This window comes from Anguilla rostrata, chromosome 13 (assembly GCF_018555375.3).
Source record: "Anguilla rostrata isolate EN2019 chromosome 13, ASM1855537v3, whole genome shotgun sequence".
NCBI classification, from domain to species: Eukaryota; Metazoa; Chordata; class Actinopteri; order Anguilliformes; family Anguillidae; genus Anguilla; species Anguilla rostrata.
Window position 1 is genome coordinate 27781268 of NC_057945.1, and position 14492 is coordinate 27795759.

A 14492-nucleotide genomic window follows, 5' to 3' on the forward strand; every position below is an offset into this window, starting at 1 on the left:
TACTCATCTTATCAGCTCAGTTTACAGCAGAAAGACTGTAACACATGCTTAGCTGTCCTTTCTGAGGGGGCCTTCTGAGGCTATGAGTTGGTTTGGCTGGAGTGGTCCTTTTCCGTGGCAGGTTGACATGTCACATTCATACTGGGCATGCTCAAAGTGGGCAAACCTCGTCCTTCCCCCGAAATGCTAAACAAAACGCTGAGCATGTTTCTTTCAGCCAAACGGTGTTCACTGTGTCTCCTATCTTCATACAGGGTTTGTGTAAGCCAAATGTTGACCCATGGAAATCAGCTCCCAGACTGAGAAATGCAATAGCTTGGTCACCTTGCTTTTTCTTTCCCTTTCTCTGATATGCTGTCTATCATAGCATATTACTCCATGTGGAATGTTTCATACATGGGTTATAAGGGACCCATTCATAGTTGCTAATGTTTATTAGTTGACAGCCATATCTTACAACATTTATCAGTACAGATTAGAAAATGACACACCCTAATGATGTTTATGCTGTGTGTTGAATGCATTCCTTTCATGGCTTCCCTCCTTGTGTGAGTGATATGATGGACAAATTCAGACCCTCTGTCTAATGCGAGTGAAATTCCAGAATCTTCCCGTGTGCAACAAGTTTCCTTTTGTGAAGTTCATTTTTATTTCGCAGACTTCATGATGAAGCCAGATCTCAGAAATCGGGATGCTCTAAAGCTCACGCTCTGCCCTCAGACAGTCTACGGCCGCTAAGCTCACAGAGCCGCCAAGCCTCAGAATGACTGTAAAATTAGATACCCTTTACTGCTACACTGTAATTACGCTGATGATGGATGTCTGACATTTCTCCCCTTCCTCACATATTTTAAATGCTACGGGCGCTGTGTCAATAAACGTGTGTGTGCATCGGAGACAAATCGCTCGCTGTATGTTTGTCTGTGTGTGTGAGTATTGGAGAATTGGGTTTGCCACACTGCGATGTGCTTATGCAATGGTGTTTCACAGCTTTTGAGTGGTCGTGTGGTAGTTTCCATGCAAGTGCGTAACCGCCAGTGTCTTTCATTCTGTGAGTTTGTCTGTAGCTCTTGGCAGGTGCTCTCCTCTGAGTGAACTGTGTAGTGGATCCGTAGACTCCGTTGCATTACCTGTGCAGATTTTACAGTCTGTAGATGTGCCATATAATGGAATGAATGTTTGAGTTTAAACTGGCATCCACTGCCCAGAGTAAGCACAGCTGCTGTATAGGATGTACTGTGTATATTGTGTGTAGGTCATAATGGAGTATGCATTGTGCATACATTAGTGTACAGTATTTGTAGATTCTGCAAGGCCTTCGGTCATTTAGGAGGTACTGTATGTAGGCTATATTGTGTATAGATGGTTAATTTACCTGATCTGGTTTATTGGGTTTATTGTTCGTTCCAGGATGAGGGTTGGGCATCTCTACTGTAAGGCTTGTGCTGCCCTCTGCCCTGCCTGACATGGTCCTTCAGTGTCAGAGCAGATCAGTGTTTCTAGAGCTTTCTGTGCACGACCCAGCTAAACTGCTTACTTTTGTTCAGTTTAAGAAAGAGTTAGCTTGTCTGGGTAACGTGTACCATGGTGAGTGTCCGATTCCCAGAGTTACAGTATTTTGGTAAGGGTGAAATTTACTGTAGCTCCCTGAGATAAAATATTTCTTGTAAAATATTTTATCTTGTCCATTTTATCAGAAGAGGAAATATTGTACTAAAAGTAAGTGGGGGAACAGTTGCAATGTTCAGTAAACCTGTCATGAATCATCATGACTTCACTGCGCAGCCATCTCTGCTGTAATGTAAGGCAGACAGCAGTAGTCTCACACACCATCAGGAGCGAAGCACAGGGCATGGGTTCGCTGGGCAGTTGGTACTTCAGCTTTCTCAGTGGTAGGATTGTTTCCCACTGACTGATCTCCTGTATTGATGTATTTTTCCTGAATATAAACACTTGAGATCTTTGATTGCAAGCTTCTCATCATTTAATGTAAGTACAATCATTTTGAAGCTTTGTGGAAGTATATTATTTTTGTTGTTTCCTGTGCTTAAGACTTAGCTGTTTGTTTTGTTTTGTTAATGAGCTAACTTGACCTTCTTACTGTTCTTTCATTTTGAGCTAATTTAATTTAGTTAAAAATCATCATCGTTGATGCACTGTAGATGGTTATTTCACATATTTCAATTGGTCGTGGGCAATTTGTCACCTATGTTGTATTTGTATTTGTGTACACACACGCATGCACACATACACATTTACAATAATGCTGTGTGTGTGTGCGTGTGTTGTGTGTTTGTGTGTGTGCACATCTATACTGTAATTGTTTTTTCTTCATCATTTGCTTATTCTTGTTGTACAGCCTGCATTTGTAAAATGAAAAGCCATCCCACAGGATGTAAATGTATTCATATCTCTCTTTAGATCTTGGATGAGGAGAGAAATATGCAAAGCACAATAAAGCACCTCGTTCTCTCTCTGAGGTGTCATCAGGAGTGGTGGGTGGCTCCCGAGCCAGCGGCCGCCCTCTGAGCCGAGCAGTGATTGGTTGGGTCGTCTGCATAGTTGTGGGAGGGGCTCTAGAGGACTGTGCGAACATTGTGTTTACTAACAGAGAGAGTGTGTGGAGGTGTGACACGATCACACTGGCAGAAGTGGAAAATTACTCCCAGACCATACCAAAAGGTCTTATCTATTTATAGAGTTACTGTGTGCTATGTAGAAATGATAGCTTGAAATAGCTGGCAGTTTCTTGGATACAAGAACAGGAAGTTTGTCAGTTCTATTAAACTATGACATTTAACATAGTTGTGTGGTCTCTGAATATGTGCAAACTTGTGCACTTGCAGGGGTGTACACTACACTGTATATAGGCCAGAAAAACCAAAATGGTTGTATTGTAATTGTATTGTAGGACGGAGTGTAGCACAGTGGGTAAGGAACTAGACTTGTAACCGAAAGGTCGCAGGTTCGATTCCCGGGTAGGACACTGCCGTTGTACCCTTGAGCAAGGTGCTTAACCTGCATTGCTTCAGTATATATCCAGCTGTATAAATGGATACAATGTAAAATGCTAAGTAAAATAGTTGTGTAAGTCGCTCTGGATAAGAGCGTCTGCTAAATGCCTGTAATGTAATGTATAAAAATAGTTATTTTCCCAATGCAAAATTAAGAACATCTTTCTTGCTCAGTGCGGATGTGTTTTTCTCACAGTTTGTGAAAATGATTGGGACAACAGTGATTAGATAATAATTTATAAAATATAAAATGACTCAGTTGATGAATTGTAAATTTTCTCATACACACAAAGTAATAGGGTTATCTTTCACTTATGTTTTGACTTTTCAATTGAAGGATTTTGTTAGGTGTCTTTTTGTCTTTTGTGACCCCTGAGGTTCACTGCCTCCATGTGTATAGGAGAAATGGAGGTGAAAAAGGGAGGGTGTCCTGTCCAAAGCAGACCCTAAATGAGACGTCAGGCAGAATAATACAGGGAACTATTTATGTAAAGTGCATCTGGCAGCCGACTGTTCTTACACATTTACTTTTATGTCATGACCCAAACATAATTTTAACTTCTGCATGAGGTGCCGTACGAGTTCCAAAGGTCATTCATCGTTACTAATTTGCACTAGATCAACATTGCTCTCAGTGTTTGAAGTGAGTGTGTGCGTGCGAGCGTGTGTGTGTGTGTGTGCATGTGTTTGTGTGTGTGTGTGTGTGTGTGCTTGTGTGTACTAAGGTTGTACTGGATAAATAGAGCTGGCCTTGTTGAGTGTCTGCCCCTTCATTAGAACAGGGGGCTGATATATGTTTGCACCTGTGTTCATCACATTAATGTCGCTCTGGATCAGTAATACCATACTAAATATAGGCCTGTCAAGTGCAAAATCCCAGGATCATTATAGCCAGATTCCTAGAGGGAGTCGTATGAGACTGCACTTTTGTGGAACTTGCACAGGACATCTCTCATAAGAGCCAGCATAGTAAGTTCACATTAGAGAGTGGCATGTGTGTACAGTAAGTACTGTTTGTATAACACCACTTCTTTGGTTTGTTCACCGCTTGAAAGTAAACATTACCAACATTAGCACCCCCTGCTGGAAGTTTATGTTGGCTTCACGGCTTCACTTCCTGTTTTCACCTGCATTGGTGGTACAGTGACTACTTATTTATGTTCAATAAGTATGCAGCATTTGAAAACCTTATGTTAACATAAGTCTATTTGTTTTTTGTGTTTTTGTTTTCTTCTTTTTTTGTAAAAAAACAATGTGGGTGGGGGAAGGACAACTGCTATTCTTAGGGGAATTTTTGTAGCCCCTGACTGAATTTTATAATTTCTGTTGATCCAAGTCAGTTCATATGATCACATTAGGTATGTAAGCATCTAATATCTGACCTCCAGGTTTAAATATATTAACACTGGAAAGTCTGGGAGACTAAAATACTACTGCAGATTGTCTCTGTCAAGTAGCCTATTTACGGAGAAGACAAATCCCCCCCTCCCCCCCACCACCACACTGTCACACTACAGATATTTTGTAGTCAATTGCAGGATTCACCAACTAGCCTAATATGTGACTTATACCCAATATTACTTTAGCAATATTCTCCATCAGCAGTGAGTGTTAGGAGTTTGTTGACTTAATGTGGAGTTTGTTGACTCAAAAGGGACAGGAGGTAAGGGTAAATGGGTTCAAAGTGATTTAATGAGGAATCAGTGTCAACATTACTGTTTGTAGATAGCCTGTAACATTCTGTGTGCATTGCTGCTTGCGTTGGTCTGTAGGTATACCTTCATCCCTAAACCTATAACTAAGCCACAAACAATCTATTTCAAATATGGAATTTTGAGGGAGACGCTGCAGTATCGCCATAGAAATGGAAGCTGGTCAGGTTAATAGAATCAGATTCTTTTGGAACCCGTGCCAGTTTTGACATGGCACACACTCCCCCGGTACACTCTCAAAGGCAACGCCACACACCCCACACATGGAAAAGCGCACAGCAAAGTGTGTCTTCTCTCTGTTTTCATATCGTTCTTGCCATCATGCCATGTTTTCTTCACATCTCCTGCTAAAGCGGTTCTTGCACCTTAAAATTTCATATTTGTGTGATTGGATTCTACTCTAATTCTTTATACCGCAGTCTTGCTGAATTTCTTCCATCTCATTATTGTCTGACAGGCAGGGTCTTCCCTGTTAATATATATTTGACTCTTCCCTCATTGCACAAATGTATACAGCCAGCAGTGCTTTTAAAATGATAATCATCTGTTTGATGTGAATCATTTCATCAATTACATGCCTTTAGTTGCTCATCGTGGTTGTAGTTGAGTTGCAGAAATTCAGGCTAAATGCAATCGCAGTTAGTGAATCAGCCCAAGTGAGACGAACCTGAAGCTGGGGCCTCATAGGTCTTTGGCAGACCATGTAAATTAAAGTCAAAAAGTTCATGTGTGCAGGTGATGCAATTATCTTAAATAAGGCTTACGCTATTGTAAATCTATGGAAATACCAGGGCCGCTGTGAGCCAGGTCTGCATCTGACTTGAGCGGCTAATTAGTACGATTATTGCACAGCTGCATTGGCTGGAAAGCCTTATCAAAAGGATCACTCTGAGGGAATGCCTCGTCTCGACAGCTTCCACACAGCACGATCCTCTTTATTTTGTGATTGGAGGGTTCTGCCTGGAAAATTATTGTTCTAAATTTAATGCCTGAGGGGGGCTAGGGGAGTGGGGAGTGGGAGGGAGGAGATGCGTGAATAAAATCCAAAATACCTGCGTAAATCCAAAATGCTTGTGTATGATCCATGCTTGTAATATGCACGGTACCACATTTCTTTGGCTCAAAACATGTAGGCTATACTCTAAATAAGTCAAATTCTGGCTAACTCTTCACAGCATTTTCTGAACTCTGAGAAAGTTTAATTAAACTGTGATTGATACATGCTTCTGGAGCGCCATAGGATTAGGCTGCAGAGAGCTAGCGCGGTAATGCTCGGCCTTGCATGAGGGGAGCTTTATGCGGTTGAGTTGTGGTTTTGATGTTAGGGTAGCTATTGGCCCAGAAGTGTTTGAGTGTGAGAAGTGGGACCTTGTGTTGGGTTAAGCAGGTCACAGTGGGGCCTACCCTACTCTCACCAAGCCTTGGAGGTCAAAGTGCTGAACGAAGCTCCAGCCATGTGAAAATGTGGGTGGCACGTACTCTAGAACCGCGCGCATTCGTCCCAGCATCCCTCGCAAAGTTATCTGCTTAGTGGCAAGGAATGGGAGGTATGGAAATAGCCTCGACTAATGAAACATGCAGAAAATGAGTAGAGAACCTCTGAGTTCTGTCATTAATTTGACATGGTATTCCCATTCAGAAAATAAATGGTGTTGGTCTAGCCATCCAGTCTAGATTATTCAGTTTGCAAGCTGTTTTTAAAAGGAAGACTTCCTGTGCATTTAATTTCTTTGAATGATGAAGTTTGTAACTACGGTACAATGATTATTTACCATAATGTTTTCCAATTTCAGTAAGCCTCATTTATATTTATTCTTCCATCTGTATGTCTGTTTCTTGAATGCTCTCCTTTCTGATCTCTCTCCATCTTGCCATCTGCCTAAAAGTGACACTCTGAGGCGTTGCCCATCTTGTTAAAGCTGCGCGTCTCAGAATAATTAAATTACCTGGCTCTGGTGTTTGTGTCCTAATCTCAGTGCCTCTGCTGTTCTCTTCTCTTCTCCCCCCCCCCACCCCCCACCACCCCTCCCGTGCTCCGTTCCCTGTCCTGGGGGGCTGCAGTAATCCGTCGGAGCAGCATGGCTCCCCCAAGAGCGCGTCGAGCGCGTCGGCGATGACCTCGCGGATCCTGCTGCGGCAGCAGCTGATGAGGGAGCAGCTTCAGGAGCAGGAGCGGCGGGAGCAGCAGAGACAGCAGGCCTCGCAGTTCCTGCAGCAGCAGCGCACCCCCGGCCCCCAGACCCCCGCCATCAACGTCAGCTCGCCCCCCGGCCTGGCTCCCAACGCCCAAGTCCCTATGGAAGTTCTCAAGGTAAAGCCCACCTTCCTCTGGGTACCGCCCTGCAGCCTCCCACACCTGGGAAATGTGCTTTAGTCATTTTAACTGGTCCTCCAGTCTGGAGTCCTGCTCTGTTCTTTGTCTCGTCTGCCACAGTGGCCTTTGGGTTTGGTGGATACTAGCAGGTGGGAGATGATGCTGAATTCTTGTATTGTGGAGTGATGGTGTGTTTTAAAAAAATTTTTTTTTAACTTTGTCATTAGTAAACTTTGTAACTGATTTTGCCAAACGTGCTAGAATGTAGGAGAAAAATTCTAGCCCTCGCAAATGAACTGTGCTCAAATCCATATGGGGATTAGCTTTCTAGAGAGAATTCCTCTTAATGCAGGCTGTATTTCCAGCCTTTTGGCATTAGACAAGTTTAATCCTATTTGCTCAGCTACACTGACGTCTTTTCACTGCTTTGATTCTTTGGTCGTCCGGTGGACTACAAACTGATGCTCATATTTCTGTGGAGGATACAATGTTGTAATTACTTCAAAAATGAATATGCAGCCAAGAATACACCCTACTAATGTGATCTGGTAAGAATTGCTTTGAGTGTGCACAATGTCTGTGGATTGCTTTTGCAAATTATTCAATTCCGTTGTCATAGAATAAAATGAACAGAGCAATGAATCTTAATGGGAACTGACATTCACAGCAGACTGTGGAAATGTAAATGTTCGGCACTTGACAATTTTCCTTAATGAATATGCAAATTTTGACAGTGAGAACTGATGGTATTATTTTAGAACTTTTAATTGTGTTGTAGGTCATCACTGAATTCTTTAAAATGAAAGGGAACAAATACTGGTGCTTGCTATATTTGTATGACTGGTACAAATGTACAGACATAAAATCGATGCCATTTGTGTGCAATATTTCACACCACGTTCACAACATTTTAGACAAAATTAAATTGTATTAAATTCAGATCAATCTTTTACAGCTGAAAGAATTATCTGAACTGGCATTTTACTTGAGTTTAGACATGGATGTTTTGCGATTTTTCAACTTCAGCTTTTCGAATTAAAACATTTTTTGTGGCCGTAAGGAATGATTTGGTCAAATTATTTATTGATTAGGTGATCTCAAATCAATATAATTTAATAAATACAAACCAGGAACAGAGATCTTTATAGGTTGATTTTCAGCACGTAATTTATTTTCACGTAATATCATAGATTGTGCCACTCCTTTATTCTTACTCCATTTTAATTATCCTTTAGTAGTCATTCAATCACACAAGCTGGTTTTAAATTGTTTTTTTCATTGAGCAGGTTTAAATACCATAGAATAGTCTTGATAATCTGTATACAGCTATGACCACTACTGTGGTGACCTTTGTATGTAATAGCATTTGAGTGTATAACAACTTTATGGAACTGTCGACAGTTCCAAATCATGTAATTATTCTTCCATGTTAGCACTTTCTGTTCCTTTTATCTAATTTATGTGGCCATTTTTTTTCTTGGTTGTTGAATTCCACCATGGAAAAAGAATTCTTGTACTCACAGAATTGCATCGGTATAAAGGCATAAAGCAAAATGATCTTGATAATGTCAACCATGCGTGCCATGGACAAATCAAAATAATTGAATTTCCAAACCACTGAGGTGAGCTTGTGGGCTCAGTTCTATTGCTTACTCATGCCAAATGTACAGATGGCCACCCACTGCCAGTGTCAGGTCTCGTCTCACTGAATGAAGTGCAGGAATCATATGAACACTTGAGCAACATCAAAGGACGCATGTTTTCTCTGTGTGTAGATAGAGTATTTAGGTAGGTATGCAGTGAACTGTGAACAGCAGTTATGTGTTGTTGCATGCATTTTGCATTTTGTTTCAAGGATCCTGCTTTCACGTATATACGTGTTCTTCTATTAAAGCATATAGAAGGCCAGCAACAGTCATTACCAACTGCACGATTCCATCAGCTTTCCAGTGTGACTTCAAAGGGGAGCTGACAGCTTAAGAGGCTGGAATTTTTGAGTGAAAATGTGCAGCTAATGAAACGCGAAGATCCAAGCGAAGCAATCGGTTATTGTAGCCACACTTCTCAAACAGTTTGCCTTCTCCACAGACATGCACCGCAGATGCCGGCCGAATTGGCGATGCCTCATTTGCAATAACCTAACTTTAATACAATTTCAGAAATGTTGCGCACATAATTGCTGTAGCCAGCCGGTTACAACTGCCCGATCACTCATTGAGAAGCTGCCGTTTAATTTTCCCTCCAAATTACTGAAGCCACTGTCAAGTGGCTGAGAACTTTTTTTGCATCATTCTTCAAAAGAAGTAATTTAACAATTGATTTTAAATATACAATCAATGCAGATGCTCCTTGGACTGCGATTCTCCTTTGTTATCAGAATGACCATGGAAATGCTATTGAAATGTGACGGCTTAAATTAAGACACTTTGTGTCAATGGAATTTGCCCGGAACAGTGATTAATAGATTGATTATGGGGGTCTGCATGGTTTAAAATGACATAATTGGTTAATATGCGTACAGCCAAACTTATTCATGGTGAAATATTGATGTTAAGTGGAGGAGTGATACATACTGAAGAACTTCACTGGGTGATAGTCTCTTGAAGTACAATGGACACACTTGTTTTTTTTTTTTTTGTTTTTTTTTGCTTAAAACTGCCTCTCTCTAACGTGAAGGAAACAACCAAACATAATGAAGTTTACAGATGTGACAAGCACTCTGCTCCTGTAGCCTGTTTCAACAGGTGGGGCACTGTTCATGCCGTCTATCTCACTGCAAGCAATGGTTGTAATAATGAACTGCATTCGCATCCAGAATACTGCAGGTTTGAATAGTGGAATAGCGCTGTTGTGTAATTTACTCAATCTGTTGTTTCAGTCCTGCTTTCTAAATGGATAATAAGTCATGTAAGTCCCCTGTTAAGCCATTGTTTCCCAACCCTGGTGCCGGTGTTTTCTGGTGTTTGTTCCAGATGCTTTTAATTAGGTGTGATTAAGCTGTTAACTGAATTGGAATTTTGGAGCCGTGTAAGTGCATTAGTTTGGTATTTTTATTCCTGTTTTGTGCGCTTGTGTTGGTCGGTGGAACAGGGGCAGGATCAGTCATTCATGGTTATTGGTTGGTGCAGATACTTGCCGCATCGGTATTTTCAAATGATTTCTGAACCTGTTCTTTTAGACACCTGGCGACAAACACAGTAATACACTTGCAACAACATTAAATTTGGATCTGGATGATGTATTCAGAGTTCTGCTCTCCAATGTAGTTGCATGAAATAGCGAGACAAAGAAAGGAAGATGTTTATTTGTGCATACATTTCTCATACTTTTTCACATTTCAATGAGAGAATGCAATGCAAGTGAAAAAGGTGAAGTGCAGTGTCATGCTCGGTTCAAGGGAAGCTCTTGTTAGGCAAATGTGGTTACATTAGAGCAAACTATTTTATAATCTTTGCAAATTCTTTGCTCTTTTGATAGTTCTACAGAGTAAGCACTGGTTGTAGATAACCCAAAGATCTCACAGATTACCTCTGTGAGAGAGACAGGTCCATTAAAGGAATAATTCACTTTAGATATTACCTCATATAGATTACTTCTTATTACTTTTTGATTGGACCAGACAGTTTTCTGATTTCCTATTTCAGTTTCTGATGACCTGTGGGTGGATAATCGCTGGTATAGAGGCGTTTGGAATTTTGTAGGATAAATGCCGAACATGCCTTTTTGTGTGTTCATATAATAATAATAATAATAATGAAAATAATACTACTACTACTACTTCTACTACTACTACTACTACTACTACTACTACTACTACTAATAATAATAATAATAATAATAATAAACAACTTCTCATTTGAAGGGAATGCAGAAACCATATCACTGCATGCTTCATTAACTTATTTTACATTTTTGTTACATCTCTGAACATTGAATTAAATTTAATTTCATTCTTGAACATTCCTTTGTTTGATTAGCTGCGTTGTTGGTGTTAGTGTTTGATAACTTCATTGGCACCCTCAAAATAGGACCCACAATCTGCTGCAGATTCTGGGTAAAGGAATATGAAGGTGATGTGCATTTGGCTGCCAAAAATGTGTGCATAAACCTGCTGATGAGGATAATTTTTTCTTGCGTTTGATTTTGTTGCCATTTAGGAAATATAAAATTGTGAATTATGTGCAAGCTCATACCATCCTTCCATTAACAGCTCAGTCAAATCTAATTAGTTGAAAGTTGATAAGTTGAAAGAAAACCTACTGTGCTGAGCAAAAAAATTTTCATAGCAAACTTACTTGGATTTGCACATTATTTTAGGCATCCTTACAAAACACCATTTTAACTATATTTTATTTACAACACTAGCCTCACTATAAGATGTGTAAAATGGCGTTGCCTTTGATATTGCGGTTTGAAATTCATGCTAGACATGTGCGGGTCATACACTCTCAATGCATATCTACATAAATATTTATGCATTGATATTTGTATATAGATGGGTGTGTATTTCAGTGCAAAACCACACAAAAAACCACAATGACAAAAGGTGGATGTACACAGATGTTTGCATCCCTCTGATACCTCCACTCAGCTTTTTGCAGATTTCTTAATTCATCCTTTTGTCTCAGTAGTTTGGGAACGAGTTAGTGAACTGCCAGCAAATGAAGCTCTTTTATCTGAGCTGCAGCAGCCTTAGATCTTTATCCTCTCTCTCAGAGGTTAGGCCGCTACGCTAGCCGAATCAAAGGTGACAAACTGAAGAAATTCTTGTCATTCAGGAGGTGCTTAAATGCATTTTTCACTGTCTGAATTAGCAGCAGAAAGGGCTGGTCTGGCCAGGATCGCTGGGCAGTTTGAACCCGCCTGTCTATGATTAGATTAGAGCCCTCTTAAAGCTCCACAGGCAGGCAAAATTAGCTTAGAGGTACCAGGCAGAGCTGCAGGACCATAAAAGTGAAAACATTAAGCTCAGATGAGTTTGTCTAAAGACTGATCGGTCCCTTAATTAGCCAAATAACCTCTAACCTTTGAGAAATAAGTAAGGGATAACTTTAGGGATCAAGACAAAGGCAAGCACAGTTTGCCACACACTGAACACTAATTCAGCAAAGAATGCTCGTAATTAGGCCTGCTGCTTTCATTCTTTGGCATATTTAAAGGGAAAAGAGCACAATGCTTAGAAATAATGACTACAGGATCATAGGCAGTGAGTGTAGTGTCATTGTTCTCAAAAAAGAAAAAAGATAAACTGCTCTGGTTTGCCAAGTATCTGTCCCTACCAAATGCACTGCCATTACTGATACATTACTGCCACTTGGCTTTTTTAGTTTAACCACAATTTATTGTATTGATTTTGGTTTAAAGGCAATAAAGTAAGTATTGTATTCACTCATAAATATCTTGTAGCTTGGTGCCTGTAACCCTACCGTATATCTTTGGTAGGTTGTTTACTTTTTTTTTTAAACCAAATGCTTAACTCCCTCTGTGCTTGTAGAGATCACTGTTAGCAAATGCCTAGATGCCAGAATTTAATTATGAAAGGTGAGTAGTTAATAATAATAATTACTACAGTACAATACTTACACCAACTTTTTAGTTAAATATGCCAGTTACCAAATACCATCACTACAAATCATGTAGGCTAATTGTCTTTTTTTCCCACAATTGAACTAAAAATCTATTATCCTGAACTATTATCCTTGACTTGAAAATAAATGCTAATAATTTGGCAATTAAATATTGGTGATTGCTGAACTTACCAAGCTGTTTATGAGGAAACAAAAGTGAACACAAAACAGAAGTGTGTTTTTCCTGAAGTCAAATTTAAGGGTAAATGTTGGTGGAATATAGGCCACAGTATGTCACTTGATGTAATCATAGTCCTCCGTTTCTAATGCTGTATCCTTCAGTTATGAAAACATTTGGCAATTTACTTTAATTTCTCACTCAGAATTACAGATGAAGCACTTTACACACTGAAGCCCCAATGTCTCATTTACACCCGGAGTGGAAGTGCACATCTTTAAAAGAAACTGTGAAAGAAAGGGTTCTTGCACTGATTAACACAGCTGGGATGTAGTTAGTCCTTACTGCCTGTGGTGACCACCAATGGGGATTTATTTGGCTTGTAAGCTTTACCTGACTGGTTGCAGTTAAAGTAGCTGTGGCATCAGATCTGCCTTGGAAGGCTGGTAGATCCTTTGGATTCTTTGTCACCTTGGTATGGGCCAAATCACCAGAGAACTTTTCAGCTGATGAAATCATCATTTTAAACAGAGATTTTTTAAGCATGTGTGGCATGTGTGTCTGCTCAAGTCCTGCCCTTTTGCTGTTTTCCTTAAAGCCTCTACCTCGCCGCAGTGCTCCACGCTTCCCAGTCCAACGCGCATCGATTAGCTGCAGCTCATGTGGAACAATGCCCACATCTCCTAGACTCGCAAGAAATCAAAGTTACACTCTATTTAAGCCCAGCTGTCTCACGGTCCAGCTCCAAAAATTTATCAAAGTCCTCATTGTATGTTGAGTTATGCCTCTATTATAGTTCAACCCTGAACAATGTGGTTGTTTGTAATGTTAGATAAAGTGTATGAAGCCAAGCAATTTTTACTTGAACTCACAAATAAACTGACATAAAATTTATTTAATCTATTAGTGTAGTTTAATATTTATTTCACTCCTTTAAATTGCATTTTTTGCATTCTGTGAATACATATGCAGAACGGCAAAATGTGTGGTACTGTTATTGGTCATCAGCTCAGCTCAACAATGAATAGGAGATAAGTTTAAAGGAAAACACAGGTCAGTGAAATATGCATAAAATGTCAACATTTACACAGTAAAATGTCCGGTGTTAATTCAACTCTTAACAGATAACATTTGGTCCCACTCTGGAATGTGGGACCAAATGTTATCTGTTAAGAGTTGAATTTACCCTGTTAGAGTTGAATAAACACTGTACGTTTTACTCTGTACCCTCTGATCTTTTGTGTTATTACTTCTCATTCACGCTGCTGGAGTTAATCTTTCAGAAATGTGATGTCATTTCTGTGTTCAATTTGTCAAATAACAAATATTTTAATCGTATGTTGAAATTAGTTTAAAATTTATTAGTCATATTCATGTTGTTCTCTGTTGTAAAATATGTGAAAGTACAGGCATGTTGTAGCAGATATGTACATTAGATAAGATTGTGTCAGCATGACCTCTCCCTGCTACTCTTTTTTGCTCTGTAAGAAAACTATAGCGGATGTTACAGCAAATTACTCCCGACTTCTGTTGCTGCGACACGACTGTTTCAAGAAGGTTCCAGAACAAATGCTTTCTCTGCAGTTGACTTTTAAATGCCATCAGATAGGACAGGCAGCATGATATTCTGCTGTGCGAGGACAGGCTGTTGCTGTCTGCTTGCCTGGTTGGGTGGCTGTGTTGACCTTCTGAATGTACGACTGCAAG

The 14492-nt window shown here is 40.0% G+C and overlaps 1 protein-coding gene across 4 annotated transcripts in view; it reads left to right on the forward strand.

The window, feature by feature from the left end:
• The window catches only part of mitfa (melanocyte inducing transcription factor a), a 45777-nt gene that overhangs the window by 11648 nt on the left and 19637 nt on the right, over window positions 1–14492 (forward strand). For 3 of the 4 annotated variants that reach the window (XM_064305900.1, XM_064305901.1, XM_064305903.1), the window contains exon 2: window positions 6788–7037. In XM_064305900.1, coding sequence (XP_064161970.1) covers window positions 6788–7037 — 250 coding nt within the window. Of the gene's footprint in view, window positions 1–1757; window positions 1990–6787; window positions 7038–14492 lie in introns of those variants that run through there. The other variant, XM_064305902.1, reaches the window with a different exon arrangement.